The following is a 19,647-nucleotide window of genomic DNA, read 5'->3' as shown; positions in this document are numbered from 1 at the left end:
AGGCTCCGGTGGCACGTATGGCCCACTGCTACCTGTATAGCCAGTGGGGGTGCGTCCTGGCTCCTTTTTCTTCTTTTTTCTCTTTTTCTCTTTTTGCCGTTAGCACCACTTCGCGGCCGCTGACGAAGTCCAACCCAACTTCTCCAACCGTGGTGTTCCGATTTAATCACGTCGGCAGGTCACCATTTTGTCGGAGAAGGAAGAACTCGACCACCTTACACACATTGGTTCATCGAGCCTCGTTTATTAGCAATAATCAGAAGGCTTATATGTGGTACATTAGCTCATGCATATTGCAAAACTCAAGCTGCTGATTGGCTAGTTTGCTATAAGTCCACTGTCATCCGAAGTATCTAGGTATCTTCCACTCTGGTCTATGCTTCTTTATTCTCCTTAATGTCCCTTTGTTCCTCCTGTGATCACCAAGTTATACATTGTCTCTTCTTTGATCATCAAGCTAGAACACCAGATGTCCTGATATCATCGTTAACGACCTCGCATTTTGCTACTCTAAATACTTTTCCCAAGGGACCAGCTCCTGCTGGTTGTGCCCTTTCTCTCGCAGCCATTGAACTACAATATTCTCCACACTCATGAGTATTTTCAGGGTCTGGGTTTAACTTAGATTTTTAGGAGTAATAATGTACTTAAATCTTCAGAAAGAAGAGAGGAGTGGAATGGTGTGCATGAGAGCTGGCCATTTCTTGGCTCTGGGTCTAGAGAGTGTGACAAAATCTTTCCTTTTCCTGTTCCCTATGCAATTATCTGTGTGGGTTTGGGTTTTTTTTGGTTTTGTTTTGTTTTGTTTTGTTTTGTTTTTTCTTTTTTTTGGGGGGGTTTGTTTAGTTACTGGATACATGCTGTTTGGTAATTGGCAGCTCTGAAAGCCTTTGTACGTGGCAGCTGGGTTTTGTGGTCAGTTAGGAGCTGCCAAGGCACTACTTGATAGACAAGCTGCTGTCCTCACTTTGCTCTTTGGATTCTTTGCTTTGGGAACTTGCGTCTGCTTTGTTGCTTCAACTTATGACTGACCAGAAATTACTGCCCTTGAGGGATCAGTCAATTCTTTGTATATATTTTCCTCCCTGTATCCCAGGCCAGTGTCACAAACACAAGTAAACCTATGGAATGGTTTTATAAGCTGTTTTGTAACCTGGTAAAGGTTTTCTTCATGGGCTGCAAGTGAAGGGTCTTTCAAACACAGCCTGATGATGATCCAGCCCTCTTGGAGATAAAACCTATGGCTGCCTGGTGCCTAAGATCCACTCGTGTAGTGGGCCATGGAAAGTCATGGGGAGGCCTCAGGAATAGCAGGAGATCAGGGTCAGCTGCTGAGATCAGCACGAGAACTGCTTCCCATCCACTCTGCAGACTTGCTGTATCCTATTAGGCCATTCCATGGTCTTGGCTGGGCTGGGGCATAGCCAGGTTGGAACAGGACACAAAGGCATTCAGGGCAAAGCCTTCTTGGCCTTAGCATTGCAGAGGGAGTCATTATTGTCAGTATTTTCCTCCCCTCTATGTGAAAAGCAAAGTAGAGTTGTCAGGGATTTTGGCATGAAATGGTTACAGCTAGTGGAGGCATTTTGAAAAGATGTTTCCCTTTCACACTTTCTATTCCCCTGAGAAAATAGTTCAGAAGGCCCAGAAGGTCACTTAGAGCTCATGCAGAGCTTTTCTTTCAAGTTGCTACATAGGTAAACAAGTTTCCTGATTCAAATGTTCTGGTTGCTGGGTGACAATCACCAAAAATCAAAAGGAGTTGACATCTCCCCCTTTTTTTTCCCAGACCTTTTAGAAAACTGGATGATAAAGGCTCACTGCAGTGGGACAAAATAAACCAGCTGGAGAAGGGAAAGATCTACAAAGAGGTAAAGTGAATGGGTGCATAAGGAGTGTGAAGCAAGAGTTTGAAATGGTTGGGACTTAGAACATGCTTGCAGTTTTGGAAATAATTGGAAAAACCTGGAAATGACTGGAAAGCAGGAAAATCTGCTTGGTCGGGGTAGGGGGAAATTATGGGTTCTTCTGTAGGGCACTTCTTTTTGCAAAGTGAAAACCAGAAGTCTTTGAGCAGAGCACGTGTGTAGTTAGAGGGTGTTTGTCAGAAACCACACTCTGGGCTCTGTGCTGCCTGGGGGCAGTGGCCTGGCAGGACACTGTCCCTCAGAATGCTCTCAGCATGGGCTTGGCATTAGGGGTGGAGGGGCAGGGACAAGGGAGAAAGGCAGAGCAGGGCCAGGTAATTTAAGGTGTGGGGTGCTTGTCTTTGTGCCTCGAACCTGTGCTGAGTTACCTCTGCCAGGCTGGGTTTTTCCTGCTGCTGCTGCCCTGTTTGTGTGAGATGGGGTGGTAGGGAAACATCCTCTGCATGTGTAGCAGGGGTCACTCTTGTCCTGGATGTGCTCCCAAGAGTGTGGTAGTTCAGGCTAAGAAGGCACAGCTCTCTAAATGTGTATGCAGTTATCTTCCACTCCTCACTCCAAATTGTTCTCCGTAAAGCTGGAAAGGGTGGACTTGGATAATAGAATAGAGAAACAAAAATGATCTAATGGGGCACAAAGCCTGGCTCCTGATACTTCACGTCCTGGAGGATGAGCTGTTACTCTGGTGAACTTGCTGCCTGGGTTGTTGTCCTTGCAGCTGGTCTGTCCCCTGAGACATGTTGCCTCTGGCTTTAGGACGGTTTGTTCTTGGTTATGTGAGCTCTCCAATCCCACGGGAAGTAACTGTCAGTGAGATCACTGTCAAGTAGCTGGGACCTGACCTGTGGTAGAAAAGTGGGTCATGTCCTTGAGTAGTGCTGTTGGGAAGCCTCTGGCCTGTCCTGTGGGTCTGCCAAAGTGCTGGGATAGTGTCCCATCCTCTGCCAGGAGCTGGGAACATGCAAGTGTAGCTCATTCCCAGTGGGTTAGCAGCTCCCTCAGGAGAAAAGGCACACCTCAGCTTTTTCTTTCTAGAGTGTATTGCTGAATTAAATCCTGCTCTTGACCACCGTGACCTGTGGGCTTGTGGCCACAGGTTGCTCACCCAAGTGAATGGTGCAGTGAGGAAGGGAAAAGATGAGGAAGGAGGGATGGAATAGGATTCTGTTCTTCCTCTCCAGTTCTCCCCCAGCCATGATGTTCATCTGACTGCATCGAGGTTGTTGGGATGTGACACTGTGTATCCTGGTTGTAGCCCACCCTGTCTCCAGGATTTTTGGTTTCTTGGAGTGGCACAATATGCTTTTTTCTGGCAAGTGTTAGTGGCCATGGACCTTGCTGTTGTGGTGGTGTTGCTGGTGGCCTGTTCCTGTCCCCTGGAGCATGGCTCTATGGCATTTACTTGCTGTGGGTGTCCCACGAACGGGACAACATTTGAGGTTTGTCCTGGGGACTGGGAAGTTCAAGTGATGCCCTTAGTCCCCCCATTCCCATAGATGTGGTGTTTTCTGTGTGGTACTTCTGTACTCCAATCGTCTGCTGCCTCAGGACAGGATCCAGAGGTCATGGAACAGGTCTGTGGCTCTGTGGAGCTCTAAGCACAAGTGTCCTGGCTCTCAGATCCACTGCTGTTTGAGGGGACCAGCAGCAGGAGGCCCAGCACCCTGTTGTGGGCACCCTTAGCCTTCCATACAGCAAGCTGCCAGTGGTCAAATGCTCCCGGCTGCTGTGGGACCTGCCTTGTGTTTGGGGTTTGCTGCCCGGGCAGGTGTTGGCTCTCTCCTGGCACTGGCTGGAGGGTTTGCTGCCAAGTGGCTGCAAGCACTGATGGAGCCTTTTCCTTTCCTAGTGGGTTTTGTTTCTGTTATGACCCATGTGAAAAACTTGTTTGGAAATGGAAGGGTAGTCCCTGAAGTGTCCTCTCTGTGTGGATGGATGTTTGGAAAGCCTTGAAAGCTGCTCGGTGCTGTGCTTGAGCTGGTGCTTTGGGGTTTGGTTTGTTTTACTTTGCTGTAAATCTGTGCAAGCTGCCTGGCTTTTTGGCTTGGTTAAACAATTTCTGAACATGTGGGTGTTGTTAATCTTTGGGGTTGGATGGTGCTTAGTGATGTAGAACAGCCTAAAGTGCTCCTGACTCTGAAAGCTTTGCATGGTGATACTCACCCTGTCTCTGGTGCACCCTGTGAAGTGAAATCATTGTCACCTGAGCTTAACAACTTCTAAACCCAGAACACATTGGAGTTCTTTCTGCCCATCCTCAGACTTTTCTGATTTAGGTGTCTCATGACCTCTAAACTGCCTCCTCTTATTGTCTTTTTAGTCCATGTTGTCCTTTTGACTTGCTGTGCCCTCAAATTGCCTGTTCGCAAAAACTCTTCCAAAGAGTTTTTCTGTAGCCTGAGAAAAGCTGAGGAATGTACAGACGGGTTGTCACATAAGTGAAGTGAGGTGGGCAAGGACAGAAACCTTTGGCTGTAAATGGTGGGGGAGGGAGCAGGCTGATACCCCTGAGTGCTCACAGCTGCATGTGGTAAGGTGTAACCACGTTTCTCTCTGTACTCCTGTCCCTGGCAGGGTAACCTCTTTGATTTCCTGAGGCTGACGGGCTGGCGTGGGTCCAAAGTGCTCTACTTTGGTGACCATCTGTACAGTGACCTTGCGGTGAGTGAAGTGTCTCCGCTCTCCAGTGGGGTGGGAGCAAGCCCGTGTGGCTGCTGTGGCTGCAGCTGGGTGGGAGATAAGGCAGGGCCTGCTCTGAGTGCTCAGCTCTGACACACCAGCTCGCCCATGCTCTGTCAGGCACAGGCAAAGCACCACATTTCAAGATACTCCACAGAGCTGATCCTGCTGGCCAGGAGATGGTTGTTACTGGCACAGGCCATGTGTGGCTGTCCCCTGAGAATCCAAAATGGGAACAAGACCACTCTTCTAGGAACCAGGGTTGTGTTTGGCCTTCAGGCTTTATGTTGAATTCATGGTTGTTTTTTCTCCCTGACCTCCAGGACCTCATGTTGCGTCATGGCTGGAGGACTGGAGCCATCGTTCCTGAACTGGAGACGGAGATCCGGATCATAAACACAGAGCAGTACATGCACTCCCTGACCTGGCAGCAGGCTCTGACGGGGCTGCTGGAGAGAATGCAGGTAAACAGCTCCTGGCTGAGCAGGACAGGTAGTATGCTGCCTTCAGAGTCTGCATTTTGGGCTTAGCATGGGATTGAGGGGATGTACCATCTTGCTTGGTTCTCAAAAATATCCTTCTCTTGGTGCGGTGGGCTCTGGGTTTGTGAGTTACAGTGGAAACTGGGGGGAGCTGAGGAAGCCTGCAGGAATGATGGATGTTGTTCTGCTGCTGTCTTTGCAGATGTATCAGGATGCAGAGTCGAAGCAAGTATTGCTGGAGTGGATGAAGGAACGACAGGAGATCAGGTGAGCATTGTCCCCCCTCGCTCATGAGGTCTCTTAGGGCCTCTCAGGCCTGTACTGGGTCTGTTCTGTAACCTGCTTTTAGGACAATGGTGCTGCAGCTGTTGGACTCTGGTCCCCTCTGGTGTCACTTGCCTTGGTAGGGGGGCAGGGTGGGATGCAGCAGGGCAGTCCTGAGCCTGGGAGAGTGGACTGGTTTGAAGGCAGAGAAAGGGGAGTGCTGGGAGGGGTTGGTGGGCTGTCTGCTACTGCAGCTCCTGGCACTGCCTGTAACAGGTAGGGTAACAAAGCAGACTAAGAGTGCATTGAATACTCATCCCAATCTCTCTGCACAGGGACTGGTCTGCATCACAACCTGCAGGGGAGGGTACTTACTGTGATCTAATGCTTCTGGGGCTGGGTTGGCCCAGAGCAAAGGGTGTGGAAGGGGAAGAATCTGTGACCACAGTTTTATCTACAGAGCACCATCTCTTTCTTCTCAGGTCGCTGACAAAGAACCTGTTCAACCCTCAGTTTGGGAGCATCTTCCGCACCTTCCACAACCCCACTTACTTCTCTCGCCGGCTGGTGCGTTTCTCCGACATCTACATGGCCTCCATCAGCTGCCTGCTCAACTACGACGTGAACTTCACCTTCTACCCGCGGCGCACCCCCCTGCAGCACGAGGCCCCGTTGTGGATGGACCAGCTCTGCACGGGCTGCATGAAAACCCCCTTCCTGGAGGAGATGGTGCACATTCGGTGAGGGGCAGGCACTGCAGGCAGCGGCACAGCCGGGCTGTCATGGGGCCGCTCGGCGGCAGCACCTCTGTCCACCACTAAAGGGCGTTTGACACTTGCGTACCTGTGTAGATGGTGTGTTTATTTTTTCCCTTCACTGGCTCCATCCCTTTCCCTGAGGTGCACTGTAGGCTGCACAGAGCCTGGGTGCTTGTTCTCTGGCAGGGAGTCCTCTCTGGGAGCAGGTGAGCTGGGGAGCCAGTGATGGTGGTGGGACACAGCCACTCCCTGCTCTGTGCCCAGAGAAGTGGCTCAGACACGGAGCCCCACGTCTCCAGTGCTTGGTGAGTGCAACCCAAGGGAGGGGTGACAAGGTGTGTCAGGGCTGTAGCTGCCCCGATGTCCTGGGACTGCAATTTGAGTCATTCTGCAAGTGGACAGGGAGAGGTCAAGGCTGCCAACCGGGCAAGCCCATCATGGATTATAACAGCCCTCAGCCCATTCCTCCTCCCCACCAGACTGGTGTGTCCAGCTGGGGACTCTGGAAGGGAATTGTTAGGTAACTGTGCAGGATGTGCAAGCCCTGGGTGGTGGGAGTAGGTTACAGAGTCTTTTAAGTGGGTTTAGGGCTGTGCACTGTCAGTATTTTTGGTTTGGTGCCATGTGATGTCAGTATTTTGACAGTTGGTGGGGTCTGTTGTGAGTTGCAGAGGGATGTGTTCAGCCCTTCAGGGAAGGTTCAGGGTTGGCAGCAGAGGTGGTGCCATTCCACCTGTGTTCACTGAGATGTGGCCTAAGGTGGATGGAGGGGCTGCTGAGGTTGTCTAAGGAGGGCTTGGGTGTGAAGTACTGCTTGGTGTGGTGGGTCAGAAAGGGTAGTGTGGCCATGCAAAGCCCTGTGGTGCCTTCTCAGGAGGAGGAAGAGCAAAGAGGTGCTAATAACAATGTCAGAGCATGTAGGATGGGACAGGAGTGACAGTCTGGAGGCCCAGGCACTTGAGAGCTGCTTTAGAATGTAAGGTGCAGAAAGTGGGCTCGGGGCTCTGCTGGTCCTGGACAGCCTTCAGACTGGCAGGGCACTGGGGAGGGGTAGAGGGGCAGTTGAGGTGGGGAAGACTAGCTGAGAGTCTGTGCCACTCTGATGGTGGTTGGCCCTGGGAAACAGGAGAACATCGTTAGTGTGTGGGAAGTGATGGCTGCAGGATGAAGAGGTGGAGACGTTTGCTGCCCTGGTTCTCTTGCTCCTCCCCTCACTGCTGCACCATTTGCAGATGGCAATAGGGGTAACAGTGCCAATCGGTGTTGAGGTGACAGGAAGGAGAGAGGGAACAGAGAATGGAGGCGCTTCTTGTGCTGAGTCTGGTAGTGAGCAGGCAGAGTGTGTCTGCGCAGCAGAAAAGGGCTGTGGGTTTGGGTGCCAGGGGATTAGCATGAGGGTAGCACCGGGGGCTTGTGAGCGCTGGGCTGCAGTGACTGCTGGAGGGGCTGGGTGTTGTCATTGTGGGGGCAGCAGAAGGAGAGGAACCAGGCTGGTGTGGAGGACCTTCTGCCAGGAGCTCTGACTCAGAGAAAGGCACTGAAGTACAAGGCATGTCAGCAACCCCCAGTGAGAGTCACACACACAGACACACACACAGAGGTTCCTGCACATTCCTCCCCAGTGCTGTGCCAGGCTGGCCCCTCTTGTCTGTCACTGCCTCGTCTTTGTGCCATGTGCCAGCCCCAGCCCGTCACAGACGTTCAGGATGCCTTGCTCCCGGCTCAGTGGCCTGGACAATCACTGTTAACACGGCTGCTCTAATCAAACAGCTGTAGTAGGTGCACGTGGCATTTATCTTTGTGCTGTGTGTAGTGTGTAGCTCAATAAACGTCTGCAGCATGTGTAACTAACTGACTAACCAGCTCACTGCGGGAGTGGGGGCAAACGAGGCGTGTGGGGTGATAACTGACTGATTCGTACCTGACCATGGGGCAGTGAGGGTACAGGAGAGGGCTGGTGTGTCCCGGGGGCTGTAAAACATCAGCCGTGCAGGAGAGAGGGTCGTGAGTCCCTGGGGGAGGCTGAACTGAGCGCCCTGAGTGCCGGAGGCTTTGGTGGACAGCACCTCATACAGTGCTGGGCTGGGGAGAGAGAAGGCAGGACGAGGATCGGGGGCAGGCGCGGGCAGAGCCGGTGGCGCTGAGCTGTTTATTTCGCGGCGGGCCGGCCCGGTCCGTGCGGGGTCACTGCGGGAACCCGGCGGGGTCGGTGCTGGAATCGGCCATGGGCGGGTCCTGCGGGGGCACAGAGAGCGCGGGCTGGGGGGGAGCGCTGTGAGAAGGGGAGCGCTGTGAGAAGGGGAGCGCTGTGAGAAGGGGAGCGCTGTGAAGGGAGCGCTATGAGGGGAGCGCAGGGGGGGGGGGGCGGCCCGGGGGCCGGCGCGTGGCTCACGTGCAGCGGTTCGTAGTCGGGGGCGTGGCCACCGTACAGCGGGTTGGGGATGGCCACGAGCGGCCGCTGGGGGCGGGGCCTGCTGGCGCGTGCCTTCCGCGGCCCCGCCCCTTCTTCCTGCTCCTCCTCCTCCTCGCGCAGATCCGCCTGCAAGAGAAGGCGCGGGATTGGCTGAGCGCCGCGGGGGGCGGAGCTTGAGCGGAGTGCCCGGTCCCGCCCCCCCGGTCGGACTGTGCTCGCTGGCGCCCCCTGCCGGGCGGTGCCACCCCCGCCCCACTAACAGCCCCCCCGGCCCGGCTGATCCCCCGCTCCATCCACCCGCACCCCCCGGCCCGCTGCGCAGCCCGCTCGTACCTGGAAATACCCGAACTGCCCCTCCTGCCGCCGCCTCCTCACGCAGTGGTAGGCGATGCCGGCCCCCGCCGCCAGCGCCAGCGCCAAGCACAGCGCTGACACCGTCCCGGTGGCCACGGAGCCCGAGCCCGGCGCGGCACCGTTCACCTGCTCGGAAACAGCAGCCCCGTCACGGCACGGCCCCGGCACAGCTCCTGCTGCCGCTCCCCGCTGTGGCCGCGGGCAACCCACCCAAAATGGGCCACACCAGAGGGCAGAGGATGGGGCCAGTCCTTGGGATGACTCGGTCACCTCATCCCTGTTCCCTCATCCCTTCGTGCTGTTTTGGCACATTTCTTCCCTCTCTGTGCCCTCGGACTCACCTGGCCGAGGTGAACGACAGGCGGTGGGATCCTCAGGGGCTCTGCAATCGCGTGAATGATGCCATTGAAAGCCATGATGTCCCACTCCACAATCATCGTGTCATTGATCCCCTTGGCGTCCTACAGCACAGGACACAAGTGATGTCACCTCACCAGAAAGCCTCCCGGTTGTTCCCTTTCTCAGAAGAGATGGGTGGTGAAAACTTGTGGGGCTTTTTTTTGTCCTCTGCCAAGGTTAAACCTACTGAGTGCTCTGTACTGTTGCCCACTGGGAAGTCTGATATGTGGAGGTCATGTCCTGACTGGGATGGGATGATGGTGCCTGTTGTGAGGTTGTAGCTGAAGAGGACAACATTGCTGGATGACACGTGGAGCTTCAGTTCCTCTCCTGTCAGAGTCTGAAAGTGCAACAGTGTGCAGGGATGAGAAACAGCTGAGCTGGTCTCAGCCCTGCCCTGCTGCTGTGCAGCCCCCCATGCCAACCCCAGTCTCTCTCCATGGCCACAGGCAGCTCCATTCATGGAAAACATGGCAGAGAATGACTATGCAGAGCAGGAGGGATTTGCTATCCTTAGGAATTGTCAAAGTTCAACTGGAGAAGGCTCTGAGCAACCTGACCTAAATCTTCGGAAGGAGCAGCTGGACTGGAGACCTCCAGTGGTCCCCTCTGACCCACATTCCTCCTCTTTCCCCAGACTATTTCAAACCATCATGCCAGCTTTGGCAACACCTGCTCTCCTCTGGGGCTCTGGCAGTTCATCCCATGCATTCAAGCAGCCTCTCATCTCTGCTTGCTTACCTCATTGTCTGCAAAGCCAGAGTTCAGAGGGACAAACAGAGTTTTGGGAGCGGAGTCATCAGACAAGTACATGAAAAAATCCAGTCCTTCTTCTGTGTCATTGGCAAAATCGAGCAACATCTGGAAAAGATGGGAGATCTTCCCCATCACCCACTGCTGGCTACCAGCAACACTACCAGCTTCCCCAGCCCAGGAACGAAAACCTCTCTGTCTTTGTACTCTCTACTCCACATACAGACCAAACCACCACTCCTTCCTGTTAGGATTCATCCCTCCCTCTGCCTTGTTGCCAGCTGCTGGCTACTGAAGAGCCTGGAGAGCATTGCTTACGGAATAGAAGGTGGAGAAGCGGTCGTTGTCTGCGAGCACATCGGGGAGTCTCCCGCTGCACCAGTACCCATCTCCCACAAACCCCTCACGGCAGGTGCAAGTCAGATCTGCAAAGGAAAAACAAGATGTGACTTGACTGACTTGACTCATCCATTCCAGTTACACTGACACCCCCCCCCTCCCCCTTCCTTGACTTCTGGATACCCCTCAGGATGTTCCCTCCGGACATGGGCATGGGGAAAGGGGGATATGCCCACCTGCCCATGTCTCATGCTGCAAGGGCAGTTCTGTAACTGCTGCCATGACACAGCCCTCGTGCCAGCAGGACTGTCCCCAGGCAACGTGCTGGCTCCACTCACCCTTCTCCCGGTAGCAGAACGCGTCCCAGGTCTCGCTCAGGTTGCTTCGGGAGCCGTAGTCCACAATGCCCACGTGGCTGGACCCACAGCTGGGGTTGGGGTAGGCTGTGGGGTATCCGGCTGTGCCATTGTCCAGCCAACCCACCAGGCACAGGTGAAACCCCATCTACCAGAGGAAAATAAATTATTAGATTAAAAATAATATTTCTTGCCCAAGTTATTTTGTCCCAATGCACATTCCCGTTGTGCAGCCTTATCCAATATCCCCCCAACACCTAAAGGTGTGGAGGCACTGCCACAGGTCTCATCCCAGTGTGACTGGGAGACCCACCAGCCCTCCTGGTTTCAGGGCTGTTGATGAAGCAAACAACAGTGCCTGGCCGAGGGGATGAGAGGTCACCCACCCACATGTCACCTTCAGGAGAAGCACTGCCTGTCCCAGCCCCCAGGAGGCAACAGAGCCAGCCCTGCCCTGACCTGCTGTGCTGCCGACAGCTGCTGGAACGTGGCCAGGGAAGCGCCTTCTGCAGCACAGGCCTCCTGAGCCTGCTCGTAAGTGAAGTCGTACTTTTTCCGGGGTGACTGCAGGTGAAACACGCCCATGGTCTTATCTGCAAAACACCAAGGCCCAGGAGCATCAGCACAGCACAGACTGAGCCCCTTCCACGGGCAGCCACGTGGTCTGTGTGTGAGCACAGGGAGCTCTGCTGGCCAAGGGTGGGATGTGGCCAAGGCACAAGTGAGGGAGAAGCTTCCCCTGAGCTTTTTGCTCTTCTCAATGGAGTTGGTGCTTCCCGGCAGTGTAACCCCTCAGAGGCCATCTCACATCACACAGGAGCAGACAAGGATGGTTTGTCCTCCCCGTGTGACACGTAGGGAAAGGGGGAATGTGAAAGCCAGATCAAGCTACAGAGACGAGTCCCCGTCCCCTTGTCCATCCCACCCTCCAGCTCTCCCCAGGGGTGCCCTGGCCAGAAGGTGAAGGATGATGGAGCATGACCTCCCCATGGAACACCATATCCCTGGCACTGTGGGAGTGAGCACACTCACCATGGAAGTGCAGGTCAGTGCAGATGGCCTCCCGATGGCACTGCCCGTTGTCCTCCAGGCACCGGTCTGTGGGGGGCACAACCTCTTCCAGGCACTGGATCCCGTCTCCCACATAGCCCGGCTTGCACTCGCAGCGCCGCTCGTTCTGCAGCACAAAGGGAGGGTGGCATTTGTGTGAGTGCAAACACAGATGCCAGCTGGGGATCCTGGTATCCCTGTGAACACGGGGATGAGCCTTCAGAATGCCTCTACAGCCTAACACGACTCTGACAGAGCTATGAAAGGCCACATGGCCTCTGTCCTACCCCCACACCCAAAAAATGTCACACTGTCTCCTTGTCACGCTGTTTGAGCTGAGCTTTGAGGTATGTGGCTCATGATTCTTGCACTACATCATGGTCCCAAGTCCCATCTTCTGGCCTGCAGGGTTCCTCTGCAAAAATGGCCAGCACTGTCCTTGAAGGACCATCCCAAAAGCCCCAAAACAGCCCAGGAATGCCACAACTGATGCATCTTATACCCCTTAGACACAGGAATGGGGACAAATGGCCTCAGCAAACACCCCCAGGACCATTCCCGCAGCCAGGCAGCAGACCAAGGGCATGGTGTGGTGGTGAAGACCTGCAGGAGGGGCAGGGGGCTGTAGTAGGGGGGACACTGTCACATCAGTGTCCTCCAGCAGCCTGAAGCATCCCAGGGATGGCGAGCAGATCTCCCCAGCTCAGGGGAGACACTCACCGGGCCGGTGCTGATGCAGGAGGCGTGCTGGCTGCAGTCCCCGTTCCTGCCGTCCGCACACCTGTCGATGGGGTCGCACACGAAGCCGTCGCCGCTGTAGCCGGGATCGCAGGCGCAGGAGACGTTCACGCCCAGCTGGGAGCACTGGGCGTGCCGGGCACACCCCCCGTTGTCCTGGCTGCACATGTCGATCACTGCCGGGGGGAAAGTGTTGGGTTAACTACAACGCCTCATGGGGGTCGGTCCGACTGCCCCGCCCGCTCCCCTTCCAGCCCCTGTACCTGAGCACACTCTCCCGTCCCCCTCGTAGTGCAGGTCGCACTCGCAGAGGTTGCCGGCACGGCAGACGGCCTGGGGGTGGCACGGTGGGGAGCACGTGGGGGTCACCACTGAAACCAGAGCACACACGGGTCAGGATGATCTAAGGGCTGTGACATGGGCGCGGCTGCCGTCGCCACCTGCCCCAGGCCACCTGCCCCACGCTCCCACCTTCCTTCCTCCCCCCTGTTCTCTTCTGCAGATGCCTTGCCCAAACACACAGGGCTGTTACTCCATCAGATGCACCTCAGGCCTTCACCTCAGGCTCAAACTCTTTTTGGAGCACCTCTGAGCTCAGGGACTTGTTCATGTTCCAGTGAACCTTTCCTCCTCCTCCTCTTCCTCACCACCCCACCCCTTGTGAAATTCAGCAGATCTCAGGACGAGCCTCACAGCTGAGAGCTCCTTTTTAGAGATATTTCTGATCTGCTGCTTGAACTATCCAGCTACTGGCAAAGCAGCCATATGGCAGCAGGACCCAGGGAATAGCGGGTGGTGGGGCTTGGCATCCCTCACCTGTTCTGATTTCACAGCGGTCTCCAGTCCAGCCCTCGGTACAGAAGCAGAAGCCGTCCCCGTGCAGCCCCGCATTGCACACGCCGTGCTCAGTGCAGTTACACTCTGTGAGGAGGGGATGAACACCCTGTCATGGCACCTGCCTTGGTGGCATGTGTGGGCAGGTATGAAGGTGGGCATGGCAGCACACATAGCCCTTCTGTCACTGCCCTTCACAGAAGAGGGAAAGCCTTTGCATCCACAACACCCATCACTCCTCTTCTGGGCATTTCTGGAAATGAATTTCCTCACTGAATCCCTGCAAACATTCAGCTGCCAAAAACAGTCCTGGAGACCTTTTAAGGGCCAGTTTAGGATGGGAGGATAGAGGACTCTCTTTTCCTTCCCTTGGCTTTTGTCCCACATGGGCACAGGCCCCTGTTGAGCACATCCCAGGAGATGCTCTTCCTGTACAGGGTCCATCACAACTTATGGGTCCTCCAGCTCAAAATACATCTGAATGCTTTCTGCCAGCCTGGGTTCTCAGCTGTGGTTGATCCTGTGGCCTCATCACAGATTTGAGGCCATTGCCAGCATGGCTGCACTGGCCACAGCTCCCAGCACGGGCCACCCAGTCTTGTCCAACTGGATCAATATCTGTCTGGCAAGACCCTGGGGAGGGATGTCCCCAGCCCCAGAGGCCTGACCTGAGCACTGTGGCGGCTCTGATTCCCATGCTGTCAGCTGCAAGGGGGTCAGCCCAGCACCCACCCTGTCTCCAAGCAGCCCCACGTGCTGCAGCCCCCAGCCCGTACCTCGGCACTGGGGGCCGTATCTGCCGGGCGCGCACAGCTCGCAGCTGGTCCCGATGAAGGCCTCGCTGCAGTTGCACCTCCCCGAGCCGCCAATCTTGTCATCGCAGGTCCCACGGTTGTTGCACGGCGCCTCCAGCCCCCCTGGGCACACTGCAAAGGGGGTACCTTAGTGAGGCTGAGGTGACAAAGGGACCCTGAGCTGACAGCTGACCCTGAGCCTGCACACCTGAGCTGCCGCTTACGGGGGTGCTCAGACCACAGACAGCTCAGGCAGTCTTGGGATTGAGTACTGGGGACATCCCATGACAGCAAACCTTGGGAATGGGGGCAAAAGGGTCAAATTTGGCATGGCTTCCAGACCCTCTGCTGCAACGTGTTGGGTCTGCATCCCATGCTAACCTGGCAGCAGACTCATCCAAGGATGTGCAAACTGCCTGTGCAGGCACCAGGGCATGGCTGAGCATTGGCAACACCTAGGGGTGAGTGGCATGTCTGACAGCCACCCCCTGGCAGTACCCAGGGCTCTCCATGGGGTCAAGAGGCTCTCCAAGGAAAGGGAATGTTAGTTATGTTAGTTATGCTAGTCCACACACACTCCTGGGGGATTGTTCCCTACACCCTCTACAGGCTGGGGCTCCCTGCCTGGGGTTTTGGGCTCCCTGCCTGGGGTTTTGCGCTCCCTTCTCCAGGGAAGGACATTCACGGATGCAAAATGTCCGTGCTGAACCAGTAACTCCACCTTCCCACAGGAAAAAGGGACTGGCTGGGAAAAGGTTGTGTGTCTCTTACCCCGACAGTCTCGGCCGTAGTGGTTGGCACAGCACTGTGGGATCCACTGGCTGGAAACGCAGCTCCTCCTGCAGCCTCGTCTCAGAGGCCCCCTGGAAGAGAAGTGTCTCCTGAAGGGGTCCCACGGGGAGTGTGGTGGCCACGACGGCCGCAGCAGGGAGTTGCGGTGGAGCAGGAGCGTGTTCCTCAGCAGGTGGTTTCCGTAATAGTAGCAGCGCTTGATGTCCCCCTGTGAGGGAACAGGCAAACACAGAGTTTGCCACATTGGTCACTGATAACTCACCTTGACTTTTCTTGTGCCACTCATTCAGTTTTATGACAAGTGACAGAGGCTTCCTAGCATGCAATGGGGCTGGTGACAGAGGAGCCACAGGTGAACCTCAGGGATGTGCCAGAAGCCCACAGTGAGAATGGGGTACAACCATTGCCTCCCAAGGCTGCTCTCCATGGGATCCCTGATCCACCACCAGTGGCCAGGCTGAGCTCTTTTGCTTTAAAGCACCCAGAGCCACCTCCAGTGCTGCTGGAGGGACCCCCTGTGCCACTGTCACCCACACAGGGGCTGACCAAGCAAAGACCACTGGAGCCCCTGACCCCGTATTTCTCAGCCCAGCTCTTGCCCTATGGGACTGTGTGCTTTGGGGCAGGGCATGGACAATGCCAGGGACTTGCCACAGGCAGATGGGCTTTCACATTGCTGCTAAAACATGCGGGGCACGTGAGTATTGCCATCAGTCCCCCCACAGGCCTCCTTGGTGACAAAGCTGTGAACTTTACCCGTTGAACGGAGCCAGCAGGGCAGGGTGGCTCGAAGCCACAGAGTCCACAGCTCTCTATAGATCCCTGTGGAGGGGAGAAAGAAACCTCACAACAACTCAGCACATGCTGCTGCCTCTCTTGGCTGCTCAGAGCTTTGCCAAGGAAGAGCAGCAAACCCTCCTGACATCCCCAGTCCCAGCATGGCACTGTATGGGTGGCACAGATCCTCACTGAGCCCATTACAAGTGCTTACCTGTAGCTCAACAAGGCTGAACTTATCACACCGAGATCCCAGATCTGGCGGCTCCAACAGTCTATCAATGCCATGAGCGATGCCCCCATTGAATTCCATGTGCCTCTGGATGATGGTGGCATCACCGTTCCCCACCAGAATCTCCCCCTAACAGAGGAAGAAAGCAACATGCGATTTCAGCACATCTTACATCCTGGCTGCACCACCCAAAAGTTGCCCATTTTTGACTGCCATGATTTCTTAATCACCCTAAGAACTCTCCAAAATCTCTGTGCTTGCTTTTTGGACCACCCTTCCTGAATAACACTTTCCATGGCCCCTTCTCCTAAGGATGGCCTCTGTCCAGCACGTGCCAAGGCTGTGGCACCACAGGGGTGGCTTTGCAACCAGGCCATCGTGACGTGTGTGTGCAGGTGCCACACCCCCCACACCTCCCTGAGCTGGACACAACATCTTGAGCCTCTCTACAGCTCAGCTGCCTGCAAGCACCCCAACTCTGTGTTCAGATCCTGCCAGAAGCACCGCTGGCTCCTGGCCATTCCCAGGGATGCCTGATCCGTGGAAGCTGAGCCCAAACAACACTCACCACGTGGGTTTTGCTGCAGCTGAACGAGATGGTGGAGCCGTGCATGGTCCGTATGGTTTCAACTTGGGGCACGTTACCAGCAACAATCTAAGGGAAATGAGAAGAATGTGAAGGGAGAGGCAGACAAACCTGGCAGTTCATACTAATGGGATGCTGCCTGGTGAGGACAGGGGTCAGCAGCCACACTCAGAGGGGTGTGACGTGGCAGTACATGAAGCTGGTGTGAGTGGCACAGCACTACTATGCTGGGTTAGTGCCAGATTCCTGAACATGAGAGTCTGGTGTGTGAAAGCAGGCCCTGATTTTTCTCAGCTGGACTTTTCCCTCGTTTATCACCCCTGTAGACAAGAGCCTGTTTGTGAGCCTTGCATTGACACTAGCAGTGATGTGGTCTCCCACAGAAGCTGATGACAGAAGGTTTCATCTCAGAAGCTTATGATGAAGCTGTAGTTGCCTCAAATGCTCAAACAGCTTTGGGTCTTCCCTAGACAGCTGATGTGCTGTGTGTTCCACAGCAGCAATAATTTGGCAAGGTCACTCTGACTTCACCACAGGTGGACAGTGGTGCCACATGTGGCCTCACGTTTACCTTGGTGTCCCTGATCATGTGTGCCTTGAGGTAGGAGGCCAGCACGTCACGGTGCTCCCTGCGGTACAGGTACTTCTGCCTGTCCTCGGGGAGGGCGGCGAAGGCGGCGTCCGTGGGCCACAGCAGCGTGAAGGGCCTGTGCAGGGGGTCGCTGATCAGGGGCAGCAGCTCCGCGTCCTGTCCGAGGCAACAGGGGACACAAAGGAAAAGCCACAAGCCCCAAAACTGAACGTGCAGGTGCACTAAACCACCTCCCCCCAGAGGGGACCGGGTGAGGTCACTCACCTGCAGCAGCTTGCTGTAAATGCTGTACCCAAAGGCCTCCGCCACCTCCGTGATGTTCTGCTGCAGAGGGAGGAGAGCAAGCAATGTCACTGAGGGTTCCCCCTCCAGTACCAGCAACACAGTGAACAACTGCAGCAGCTAAACACAAGTTTATCTCTGTCACCATCATGCTGATGATTTGGCCTGGAAAGGGATGGCATTTGGCAGCCCCTGCTTCTCTGATTCATCCTGGACAGACGCTGCTATGGCAGGAGATGGGATGAATTCCAGCACCCTGTTGTGCTGTACAGAAAATGTTATCTTCTGTATAATGCAGGATCTATAAGCTCCTACTGCCTGCTTGAGGATTACCAGAGAGGCATTGGCAATCTCACGCTGCAATCTGCTCTGCGCTGGAAAAAACTGTGATGGTTGGCATGGGACACATCTCCCCACCTACATCCAGTACTGTTGTTCCCTAGTGATGGATGAGGCTCCTTCTGTTCCAAATATGGCTATGCCACAAATGCTGTCACCTTCACAAGCCAAATCCGTGCCCTCAGACAACCCCTCCACAGTCAGGAACAGGGAAGAAGAGCAGCCCACACAGCCCTGTGCTGAGGCAGCGCTGCTGGGAGAGAGATCCTGGCCCTGCCCTCACCACAGCCCTGACACTGGGGCACAGTCCTGCCTTCAGCCTCACCTGTGAGAGCTTGGAGGAGACGTTACGGCCCACCAGGTCACTTGGAATGAGGATCTGGTTGATGAAATGGATGACCCCATTCATGCCGATGATGTCACTCGTGACCACCTTGGCTTCCCCGTTGAGAAAGATGCTATTCTGGGGGAGAGGGGACATGATGGGGCATTCACAGCCACGGCACTGCCCTCTGAGCCCTCTGTGGGCCCTGGGCAAGGCACTTGCCACAACCACAGTGGCTTCAAATGACAGCAGAAGGGACATCCTGACAGGTGGGACAGGGAAGGGAATTACCTCGTTCACTGTGATCTTTATTTTGTGACCAGATAAAGACGTGAGGGACTCCTGGGCTTCCAGGTCACTGGAGAGCAATTTCTGGCAACCCACCATGTGGTAGCGAAGAAGGTCCCGGAGGAGACCTCTGCTCTTCCACTCCTCAAACTCCAGACAGAAAACAGAGATCACACTGGGGCACTTTGCCTTGCATGCAGGGCCCCCAGCCCCGATGAGGGAGACCTGGATTGCCCAAGGCCCCTCTGACTCATCCCTGCAGGAAAGCCAGTCCCTCCAAAACACAGGGAATGCACAAAACAGTTTAGAGCTTTGAGGAATTTCAACCAGGTTGACAAAAGCAGCATTTAGGTCCTCTGAGGAAGGACAAATGACCACATTTTCCTCGAGGAAGATACGTCTGGGATATGTGATCTTTGGGAGTTGTTCCTTTATTGGACATACAGGAGCCCAGAGGGGACATTGCCACAACTGGAGCTGTCAAACAGCTGCCAGAGCTTGGGATGGGGGGACACTTACTGTTGTAGTGTTTCCTATGAAATCTGTGCGTGGGACGAAGACAGTGAAAGGCCCTGCCCCACTGAGTTCTTTGATGCTTTCTGCCTGTGTTAGAAGAGCATTTGTGGGGAGGGAAAACAGGGTTCCAGTTAGTAAGACTCTGCAGAAAAATGGGATTTACTGCACAGAGACAAGGACAAGGCTGTTTGTTACCAACCTGTATCATCCTAAAGAACACAGATGAGTCTGGAATCCTTCCAAGCTCCTTAAACAAAGAGAATCAGCTGGTGTTAGCACTGTGCTCCTCACCAGCCACCACAGTGACCTGTTCCTTCCACCCCAGGTCACTCTCCCACCCTTGTGAGGCACCAGTTCTCCTGACACACCATAGTGATCTTCCCTCCCTCCCTCACCAGCACTGTAGGCACAGGTGTCATGGATGGAAAGGACACCTGCTTGCCCAAGCACAGTCACTGTACTGGCAACAGAACTGGACACAGACTGCTGCCCTCCAGACTGGATCCCAAGTCCTGGCCCCACAGGGGACACCTGCCCTCATCCCACTGGGCAGAAGTGAATTGCTTTGGGAAAAAACAAAATCACTCCCATTTGCCTAAAACATGAAGAAAACAGCCCCTGGAGGTATGGCCAGTGTTGCTGACAGCAGCAGGATGTTCCCAGCACAGATCCCTTTGGAACAAAGTAATTTTACTGTGATTTTCTCCCACAGCTGGCACATCAAACACACCTATGCTTTATGGAGAGTTTGTCTCAAAGCATCTGTTTCCACTCCTACAC

General features: G+C 54.9%; 2 protein-coding genes across 5 annotated transcripts in view; one reads left to right on the top strand and one right to left on the bottom strand.

Annotated features, from left to right (window-relative positions):
- NT5DC2 (5'-nucleotidase domain containing 2) overlaps nucleotides 1-6,188 on the top strand; it is a 25,799-nt gene extending 19,611 nt beyond the window's left edge. The window contains exons 10-14 of the mRNA XM_027891593.1: nucleotides 1,790-1,871; nucleotides 4,500-4,586; nucleotides 4,928-5,068; nucleotides 5,289-5,353; nucleotides 5,833-6,188. Coding sequence (XP_027747394.1) covers nucleotides 1,790-1,871; nucleotides 4,500-4,586; nucleotides 4,928-5,068; nucleotides 5,289-5,353; nucleotides 5,833-6,094 — 637 coding nt within the window. The 3' untranslated portion in view covers nucleotides 6,095-6,188. The remainder of the gene's footprint in view (nucleotides 1-1,789; nucleotides 1,872-4,499; nucleotides 4,587-4,927; nucleotides 5,069-5,288; nucleotides 5,354-5,832) is intronic.
- A 2,031-nt stretch (nucleotides 6,189-8,219) lies between these two features.
- The window catches only part of STAB1 (stabilin 1), a 58,086-nt gene continuing 46,658 nt past the window's right edge, over nucleotides 8,220-19,647 (bottom strand). For 3 of the 4 annotated variants that reach the window (XM_027891586.1, XM_027891590.1, XM_027891589.1), the window contains 24 exons: nucleotides 19,067-19,114; nucleotides 18,871-18,954; nucleotides 18,355-18,501; nucleotides 18,064-18,201; nucleotides 17,382-17,441; nucleotides 17,097-17,273; nucleotides 16,508-16,594; nucleotides 15,922-16,068; nucleotides 15,687-15,752; nucleotides 14,910-15,138; nucleotides 14,121-14,270; nucleotides 13,327-13,431; nucleotides 12,774-12,881; nucleotides 12,493-12,686; nucleotides 11,755-11,899; nucleotides 11,182-11,315; nucleotides 10,705-10,870; nucleotides 10,346-10,452; nucleotides 10,016-10,135; nucleotides 9,462-9,614; nucleotides 9,217-9,336; nucleotides 8,855-9,001; nucleotides 8,501-8,647; nucleotides 8,220-8,343 (listed from right to left, as the gene is read on the bottom strand). In XM_027891586.1, the coding sequence (XP_027747387.1) occupies nucleotides 8,293-8,343; nucleotides 8,501-8,647; nucleotides 8,855-9,001; nucleotides 9,217-9,336; nucleotides 9,462-9,614; nucleotides 10,016-10,135; nucleotides 10,346-10,452; nucleotides 10,705-10,870; nucleotides 11,182-11,315; nucleotides 11,755-11,899; nucleotides 12,493-12,686; nucleotides 12,774-12,881; nucleotides 13,327-13,431; nucleotides 14,121-14,270; nucleotides 14,910-15,138; nucleotides 15,687-15,752; nucleotides 15,922-16,068; nucleotides 16,508-16,594; nucleotides 17,097-17,273; nucleotides 17,382-17,441; nucleotides 18,064-18,201; nucleotides 18,355-18,501; nucleotides 18,871-18,954; nucleotides 19,067-19,114 (3,030 nt within the window). In that variant the 3' untranslated portion in view covers nucleotides 8,220-8,292. The remainder of the gene's footprint in view (nucleotides 8,344-8,500; nucleotides 8,648-8,854; nucleotides 9,002-9,216; nucleotides 9,337-9,461; nucleotides 9,615-10,015; nucleotides 10,136-10,345; nucleotides 10,453-10,704; nucleotides 10,871-11,181; nucleotides 11,316-11,754; nucleotides 11,900-12,492; nucleotides 12,687-12,773; nucleotides 12,882-13,326; nucleotides 13,432-14,120; nucleotides 14,271-14,909; nucleotides 15,139-15,686; nucleotides 15,753-15,921; nucleotides 16,069-16,507; nucleotides 16,595-17,096; nucleotides 17,274-17,381; nucleotides 17,442-18,063; nucleotides 18,202-18,354; nucleotides 18,502-18,870; nucleotides 18,955-19,066; nucleotides 19,115-19,647) is intronic. The other variant, XM_027891588.1, reaches the window with a different exon arrangement.

The sequence above is a fragment of the Empidonax traillii genome, unplaced genomic scaffold (genome assembly GCF_003031625.1).
Source record: "Empidonax traillii isolate 1590-97213 ecotype Southwest subspecies unplaced genomic scaffold, ASM303162v1 scaffold323:size719838, whole genome shotgun sequence".
Lineage (NCBI taxonomy): Eukaryota > Metazoa > Chordata > Aves > Passeriformes > Tyrannidae > Empidonax > Empidonax traillii.
This window is presented reverse-complemented; position numbering and strand designations above follow the sequence as displayed.